The sequence below is a fragment of the Caloenas nicobarica genome, chromosome 8, assembly GCF_036013445.1.
Source record: "Caloenas nicobarica isolate bCalNic1 chromosome 8, bCalNic1.hap1, whole genome shotgun sequence".
NCBI classification, from domain to species: domain Eukaryota; kingdom Metazoa; phylum Chordata; class Aves; order Columbiformes; family Columbidae; genus Caloenas; species Caloenas nicobarica.
Window position 1 is genome coordinate 20,981,863 of NC_088252.1, and position 8,341 is coordinate 20,990,203.

At 65.5% G+C, this 8,341-nt stretch overlaps 2 protein-coding genes across 2 annotated transcripts; both read right to left on the reverse strand.

Annotated features, from left to right (window-relative positions):
- Positions 1-32: 32 nt before the first annotated feature.
- Positions 33-1,692, reverse strand: LOC135991259 (heat shock protein beta-7-like). The gene is made up of 3 exons (XM_065639678.1): positions 1,540-1,692; positions 753-904; positions 33-332 (listed from the first exon to the last, which is right to left on the reverse strand). Exons 1-3 carry the CDS (start codon positions 1,664-1,666, stop codon positions 144-146), a joined length of 468 nt encoding a protein of 155 aa, XP_065495750.1. The 5' UTR covers positions 1,667-1,692; the 3' UTR covers positions 33-143.
- A 1,289-nt stretch (positions 1,693-2,981) lies between these two features.
- FAM131A (family with sequence similarity 131 member A) lies at positions 2,982-8,102 on the reverse strand. Its single transcript, XM_065640381.1, is given in 7 exon segments — positions 2,982-3,901; positions 4,319-4,447; positions 4,616-4,798; positions 5,049-5,142; positions 6,174-6,298; positions 8,002-8,045; positions 8,047-8,102. Coding segments are annotated over 7 exon segments (1,074 nt in total). The 3' UTR covers positions 2,982-3,458.
- Between the last annotated feature and the right edge of the window lie 239 nt (positions 8,103-8,341).

Consider the following 8,341-nt stretch of genomic DNA (forward strand, 5'->3'; position numbering starts at 1 on the left):
TAAAAGGACTTTATAAACAGAGCCAGAGCGCTGAGGGGCTGCAGGTGGGGAGGGGACACAGCCAGCGGGCACTGGCTGAGCCTCGCCATGGCAGCAGAGTCGGCATCACTTGGGGCGAGAAGCCTTTTTTACCCAGAGCCGGCTCACAGCGTGGCCTCGCTGCGGTACCGCGGCTGCGGGGGCTCGCCAGGGCGGGTGCCGGTGCGGCGGCGGGCGGTGATGACCAGCGTCCCAGCCTCGGTGAGGGCACAGCTCACGGACAGCGGGTCCGTGTCCTCGGGCAGCTGGCACTTGTGGGTGAAGGTGTCGCAGATGGTGCCGTCCTCAGCCACCTGCCGGGAGGCAGCACCAGGGTGGTGGGGCACAGCTACACATGGCACAGTCCCAGTTACCTCAGTGCTAGTGATGGGCCAGCTCCCAGTCTCCCTGGCTCCAGCAAGGAGCTCAACAGGGCAATTCCCAGTTACTCAGTGCTGCAGAGGAAATTCCCAGTTAACTGCATTGCCAGCACAGAGCAGCTCTTACTTGTCTCTGTCCTGGGCATGGGTTAATTTCCAGTTACCCCAGTGCCAGTGGAGATTATTCCTGATTGCCCCTACCAGCAGAGAATGCAACGGGGCCCGAATTCCCAGTTACCCTGTTGCCAGCAGGAGCCATTCCCAGTTATTGCCCTGCAGGAGGGGGTACTGTGGGGCTGGATCCCTGTTGCTCCATGGCTGGGGCGGGGGATGCTGTCCCCAGGTGTGCCTCACCTTCTCAGCCTGGATGGCGACGTGGCAGTTGGAGGTGGTCACGACGATGTCGGGGGGCTCGAACTGGCTGACATCGGCCACCACCTGGTAGGTGTCACCCTGGGCACGCACCCAGGTGCCCAGGCTGCAGGAGCACATGGCACCCGGGGAACCTGTGGGCATTGGGGGTTTGCTGGGCACAGGGACATGGGGGCACAGTGCCCGGGGGCTGAGGCCCTGCGGGGTGTGAGAGAGGCTGGTGACACTGAGGAGGGCATGGGGGTAGCAGGTGGCACTGAGAGGGGTCTGGGGACAGCAGGGGAATGGTGCAGGAGGCTGGGGACACAGGGAATGGCCAGGAAAGTCTGTGGGGAGTTGGTTATTGTGGGAGGGCTGGGATTACTGGAGGTGTACAGGAAAGTGGGGGGGGTAACAGGGGACACTGAGGGGTCAGGGAGTACAGGGGAGCTGAGGACATAAGGACTGGCAGGAAGGTCTGGGAGGGGGCAGGAGGGTTTATGGAGGGGTCTGGGGGCACCAGGAAGCTCAGAAAGGTTTGAGGACGGGGAAGCTGGGGGCACAGAGGGCCTGGGGACAGCAGGGACAGTGGGGTTACGGGGAATGGTGAGGGGCACAAAGGGGCTGGGAGGAGTGGATGGGGGACAGTCCAGAGAGCCATGGGACAACCGGGGCTCCTCCCAGCCTCCCCACTCTGTTCTGGGTGGGTGCCATGCTGTTCCCAGGCACAGGGCAGCTGGAGAGCCCTCCCTGGGGCAGCAGGGACCCCTCCACCCCACATCCCTGGTACCTGGGTACCCGAAGGCATCGTGTGCCCGTGCGCCGAAAGGGCTGTGCCGCCGGTCACCCTCGAAGCAGGGCTCCCCGTGCCCCTGGCTGTAGGTGCGGAACACCGAGGCTGAGCCCAGTGAGGCCATGGCGCCCACCGCCCGCTCCCCGCACAAAGCCCCGGCCACGGGGAGGGGGCCGGCTGCCTGCCGCCACCACCACAGCCAGATGCCCATAATTAGGCACCCCGGCCCCAGGAATGTGAGATAAGGGCTGTCACTGTCACCCTGTGGGGCCGCAGGAAGGGGAGGCGTGCTGCTGCCACCACCAGCCTGACAGCCCCCCCCCAGCCCCTCGGGGACGAGGTGCCCCCCACCTGTAAGAAGAGGTGCCCGGCGCAGCGCTCACACGATGGACTTTATTGGAGCCCTGGCGGGATGGAGGAGGGGGTGCCAAGGTGCCGGTACCCCACAGGTACCACTGCAGCGGGGTGGGGGGGCTCAGGCAGCTCCCACGAGTGTGCGCACACACACACACGTGTGCACACACAGACACATGCAGAGCAAAGCAACCCCCCACCCCCAGCCCTCTGCAGGCACCGTGTCCCCCCCAGCGCTGTGGGGAGCATCCACTGTCCCTGGAAAGCGGTGGGGAGTGGCAGGGGGTGGCAGGGAGCCCTTTGGAGTGGCGTCAGGCCTGCTGGCCCCCGCACCCCCTCACAGCTTGGCCATGCAGGAAGAAGGGAGCCAGCCCCACGCCGGGCACCCCGCAGCACCGAGGTGGAAGGGGTGCTGTGCCCGGCAGAGGTTGCTGGGGGTGCTGGGAGGCGCAGGTGTGCAGGGGCACAGTGGGTGCTTGGGGCACCCTGGGGTGCAGGGCTGGAGCAGCATGCAGTGGGCGAGCGGCCCCACGAGAACACGTGTCATGCAGGAAAGGGGTGGAGGGGGAGCGGGGCGCAAGCGTTGGCAAAAACTGGCATTTCTCCCCCAAACAGCGTGTCTGGACCCCCAACACGACCCTGGGGGATCCCCGAGTTGGGGTGCCACCCCCGGCCAGGACGGGGGGGCAGGTTGCCCTTCATGTAGGCACTTGGTTCCCTGCTAGGAGTGAACGACTCAGGGACATCGGTCCTGGGACCTGCTGCCTCCTCTCTCTCTCCACCCCGTTGCCCCACGACAGACTTGGGGGGGCCCTAGCTGGGCTGAGCCCCCTGTTGCAGGGCTGGCTTGGGGGTGCTGTCACTGGTGGCCCAAAGCCTGGGGGCCCTTGCCCACCTGACCTCCCCCCCACAGCCTCCCCATACTGGCCCCACACACATACAAAATTATAGAAAGCCCCAGCAATGCAGCACATCCGTGACCCACACCCCCGCCCCCCGGCACCCCACAGCACCCTCCACTGGCCCCGTCCCCGAGGCAGCAGTTCACAGTATAAAACTCGGTCCGATAAAAGCCGCCCGGGGAGAGAAGAGAAAAGCCCCCTTGCTCGCAAATTCCCGCCCCCCGCACTGTCCTGAGCCGAGGGTGCTGGGCACGGCCGGATGCTTGAGAGGTTTAGCCATGCCAACGGGGAAGCCCGTGCCCAAAAAGGGACTCCGGGATGGTTTGGGGGGGAACATGCGAACAACCAGCCCCACTGATTCAGTCCCGTCAGTTTTGGGGGGCACAGGTGGGCATCAGGGCAGGGGTTGGACCCCCCAGAAGCCCTTTCCCCCTTTCATGCAAAATATCCAGGAGGGCAACGATATGGCCAAGCGGGGCCGGGGCATAGCGGGGGCACACTGGCCGGGGGGCTGCAGTGGCCCCCCAGACTCCCCTGTGCCCAGCTAGCGAGGGGGGGCGGCGGCAGGGCCCGTCCCTCGCCCAGCACGGGGTCCAGCCGGGGGGCGGCGGCGGGGGGAGCTGGACCCCCACCGGAGAGGCAGGGCACCCCAGCGGGGCATCAGGGCTCTTCGGCTTCCTCCTCCTCCAGCGATGCCACCCCAGAGGAGGCGACGTCGGAGACTTTCCGACGGAGCGGGAAGTCCTTGCTCAGCACCACCTCGTCCTCGGCGGGCGAGAGGCAGGCTTCGGCGTAGGACACGGAGTAGAGGGAGTCCTGGCACCGGAGCCGTGCCAAGCCTCGCAAGGCACTTTGGCTGGCTGGGGGGGGCAGCTTGGGCAGCAGCAGGTCCTCACCCCCCAGGGAGCCCAGCAGTTTGGCAGTGAGTTCGGAGGGGGACACCATCTCCAGGCTGCAGAGGCTGGAGCAGAGGGTCTCTGGGGACAGGGTGTGCGAGGAGTCGCTCTCGGGCTCGCAGTAGCTGTGCCGCACACCCAGCTGGCACAGGTGGCCCTGCAGCAGGTCCCGCAGCAGCACGCTGGTGGGCACCGCGCTGGGCAGATCTGTGGGGAACCAGGATGCCTGGGGTCAGGCTGGGGCTGATGGCACCAGGGCTGCCAGCTGCCCCCACCATGTGCCCCATAGAATGAGAGCAGTGGGATGGGAGGAGCCCCTTTGCCCGCAAATCGCCATGTGCATGGCATTGGTGACCACCTAAGGAAAAGCAAAATAACCCGTGGCACCGGGGAGGGTGCTGCATGGCGGGGCTTTCCGTCCCCAGCATGGGCACTGCTTGCCATGGTGCCAGACAGGGCCACTGGCCTGTAAGGGGGGTGGCCAGGCTTGGGGAATGGGGCTGGGCATGGGGCATCCTGCTCCTTCAATGCGTGGCACTGGCAGTGGGACACTGACATGGGCAGCAGGACGCCAACACCAGGACCTTACCTGCCCAAAGGGCACCCACTCCCCCTGGCACTTACCGGTGGACTGGGAGCTCTCTGTGGAGGGCATGAAGTCCTCATCATAGGACTCGTCATTGGAATCATCCCCGTCCACCGAGGACCAGGCTCGCAGCTTGGCCTCGGCGATGGCAAACTGCTCCGCCACACCTGGTACGGGACAGGCAGGGGGTCACACACACACCGGGAGGTTCCCCCACATTCCCCCTGCCCCAGCGCCTCTGTGCCCGTGGTGCTGTGGCACCAATGGATGGATGGATGGTTGAACAGATGGATGGGCACAATCTGCCCCACCAGCCCTGCCCACGCGGTGCCCACCGGCAGCGAAGCGTGCCTCCTGCTCGCCCTCGCTCAGGTGGCAGTAGGAGTTGAAGGCGCTCTCCAGGGCGGTGGGTGGCTCCACCGGCTTGCACCAGCCCTTCCACTCAATGAGGTGGGCGACGCGGCCCTGTGCCATGGCCGTTGGCTTCGTCACATGCTCCTTCACCACCTGTGAGATGCCTGCGAGATGTGCCCCTGCATCAGCACCCCCTGGGCACCTCGAGTCCCCTCCACAGAGCCCATGACCCTGGGACCCAGCACCTCCCTGGCAACCACATGCCCTCCCCTCAGGTGCCACCAAGGACACCTTGAGCCCTCCAAACTCCAATGGGTGACCCCAATGCCCTCCCCAAGAGTCCCAGCCCCTGCACCCACAGGAGACCCCTCCTTCCCCAGATGACCCCCAGGCACTCCCCCAGCGAGCAGTTACCGTGCAGCGAGGAGCGGGCCAGGGCTGTGATCTCCTGGATGGTCAGCGCGCGCCGCGACTTGGGCAGCATCTCGACAGTGTCCTCAACATTGACCTGCCGGAGCGGGCAGGGGTGTCACAGCCTCTGGCTACCCTGCCCATCCTGTATGCTGCCTGCCACCACTGCCCCCCAGGAAGTCCCATGCCCTGGGAGTCCCACTCGGTGCCCACCCCATGGGGCCTGGGGGGTCTGTACACACACGTCACAAGCATATGCATGCAGACAGATGGTCACAGCCACAACATGCAGGGCGGTGGGTACACGCACATCCATGTATGTGTGCACGCTCCCATGCTGTTATTACACCCATACACTGCTACTGCGTGGACATGCACTGCGCACACTCACACCCGCACTCATACACGCGTGCACACTTGTGCACACAGAAACGTGTGCAGTGCACACATCCTGCATGTGCCCACTCATGTAACCAAGTGTAAACACAGACACACACACACACTGACCAAAACCACACACACACACTCACTGCAGCTGGGGCCATCCCCACCATGCACACATGTGCACCCACTGTGTGCATGTGTGCTCACTGTGCAAACTCCAAATGTGCATTTACTGTATACACACATGCACACACACATGCAGGTGCATGCCCTGTGCTTGTTGGTGCCACTGAGCATCGTCTCCAGCCTGTGCACACACACACTCGCGTATGCAAGGTCACCACGGCCAGGCTCCCCAGCACGCACTCCATGGCAGCACTTGCCATGCCGGAACATCCCACTGCACATCCCCATTGCCCATCCCGGCCACACCAGGTCCGGAGCCCGCATCCACGGGGGAAGCAATGCAGGATTTGGAGGCACGCAACAAATTGCATTGCCATGGCAACGAGGCACCGTGGACTGATTTCTCCCAGGATGCAGCCCGGTTCACGGCTGACGTCAGAGCAGCCCTGGAGCTGGCTGCAAACTGGCAGGGACAGACGGGCAGCAGGGACAGACGGGCAGCAGGGACAGACGGGCAGCGGAGCCCATTGCGCTCCCAGCCGTGGCCAGGGTGGGTGCCCCGCTGTGCGGTACGGGCACACGGGCACCCTGGCCAGGCAGGGCCGGGCTCGGCCGTACCTGGAGGAAATCCTGGCTGTCGAAGGAGGCCTGGCGCAGCAGGCGGGGCAGCGGGCGGGCGGCGCTCAGTGGTGACAGCGCTTTCACCTCCTTCCACTCCACGCACAGCGTCGTGTCCACGGCCACTGCGGGAAGAGCCGGGGGGCGTCAGCAACTCTGTCCCACCGGCAGCCCCCTGAGCCCCCCACCCCAGGACAGCAGCTTGTTGCCCGGTCTGAGACCAGACACAACTCATTGCAGGACTGCTCCGGAGCAGCGTGTGCTGCGGCACGGGTGACTCACACCCGGGCAACTCTTCCACCTGTGTCAGCGGTAACGCGCGGCCCCAGCCTGGCACTGGGGACCGGGCACCCGTCCTGACTTGGCATCTGTTTCAGGAGGGGTGGGGGCAGCTGGACCAGGCTTGGGGGGAACAGACTGGGCCAGGTGCTGAGTGCATGGAGGGAGGCGGCACTGGGCCATGCTGCAGGGGGCTGGTGCTCCTCCACTGTCTCCAACACCCCCCTCCTCAGTTCCCCATCTCTGGGGCAGGAGAGAAAGGAGCAAAAAGGGGTTGGGGGGATAAAAGCACCTACATGCATCCTCCACTCCAACAGTCTGACTTCCTGGCACCAGCACCCCAAACGGAGGGGTCCCTGCCCCCTCGCGCAATGACTCTCAAGCACCAGGGCCAGGAAGGGCCCCCTGTCACTGTGGCACCCAGGCCAGGCCAGGCCCCAAGGGGCCAGGTCAGGATGTCCCCGAGGAGCCTCATCCCCCCTGCACCCAGCTGGACCTGGCTGACATAAACCAGCCATGAGATGGGGGGCAAACAGTGCTCCCCCATCTGTGGGTAGCCCCTGGCTCCTGGAGAAGCTGCTGACAGCATTGCCCCCACCTTCAGCTGTGGGCAGAGGCACTCTATGGTGTTGCCCTGGCATTGGCACCCCTGGCCCGCTAGCAACAGCACTCCCAGGACTCCCCCGGCATGTCTGCAACACCCCCAGCTTTGTCCTGGCCCCCACCAGCCCCCGGTACACACTCAGATCACGGTCACAGCCGCCATTGCCCCCCTCCCTCCTGCAGCTCCCCCAGGACATCTGCAGCACCCCCACAGCGCCCTGTGGCACCCCACACCCTGCAGCACCCCCTGCCAGCCCCCATAGCCCTCAAACACCTCTACCCCTCCCCATAGCACCCACGTACCCTCCCAGGCCTCCTGCCAGCACCCCAGGCCCACATTCCCTTCCCAGCCCCCTCCATGCTGCACACCACCCCCCAGCTCCCCCAAAGCTTCACACCAGCCTCTCCAATCCCCCTGCTCCCTGCACATCCTCACCCCCTCATATCTCCCTGCACCCTGTGGGTCACCCAGCTGCCCCAGAGCAGCATCCTCAGGCCCCAAAACCCCCGTCCCCCCATAGACTCCATTCCCCTATATGTACTCGCATCCTCCAGAGCCCTCGAGGTCCCTGTATCCCCCTCACCTCATCCTTAGGCACCCCAATCGTCTGTGCCCCCCTCCTCACTTCCATACTGCCCTATATCCCCAAGCCCACTCCTTAGCCTCCCAACCCCCATAAAACACCCCATACACAGCCACTCCATCCCCTAAACCCTCAGCTCCCCCATAGCAGCCCCCCACCCTCCCATATCAGCCAGCCCTGTACCCAACACCTCCATCGCATCACCCTCGTCCAGCCCTTAGCAGCCTCCCCACAGCCCCCGCACCACCCTAATCTCCGCATCCCCAAGCGCAGGGGCTATAGGGGGATACCCTCCATACCCTAAGACCCCCCACCATGGGCCTCAAATTCCCCCCCATCCCAGCCCGGTGCCGCTCACCCACCGATGGTGGTTTTGGAGCCGATGCAGCCCATGCTCCCGGGGGGGCCCCGGTGCGGACACTACCGCCGGCTCCGCGCCGCCCGCATCGCCCCCCGGCCGCATGGGCGGCCCCGGGCAGCGCCCGCGCCCCGCCGGTAGGTGCTGCCGGGCCGCACCGGGCCGGGCCCGCGGTACCGGAGCCCCGAGCGGTGCCTGCACCGGGCCGGGGAGCAGCACGTCCACAGACGTCACTGCTGGGGGAGGAAGAGGAGGGAAAGGGGGAGGTGGGAGGGAGATGGGGAGGAAGAGGAGGAGGATGGGGAGACGGAAGGAGGAGGAAAGGCGGGAGGAAGGCTGGGGAA

What these genes read in the sequence shown, in the direction of transcription:
- LOC135991259 (XM_065639678.1), bottom strand. Translation starts at nt 1,666, where the DNA reads ATGGCCTCACTGGGCTCAGCCTCGGTGTTCCGCACCTACAGCCAGGGG. An exon ending in CGATGCCTTCGGGTACCCAG is followed by an intron (nt 905 to 1,539) that starts GTACCAGGGATG and finishes CAATGCCCACAG; the next exon opens with GTTCCCCGGGTGCCATGTGC. An exon ending in TCGCCATCCAGGCTGAGAAG is followed by an intron (nt 333 to 752) that starts GTGAGGCACACC and finishes GCCTCCCGGCAG; the next exon opens with GTGGCTGAGGACGGCACCAT.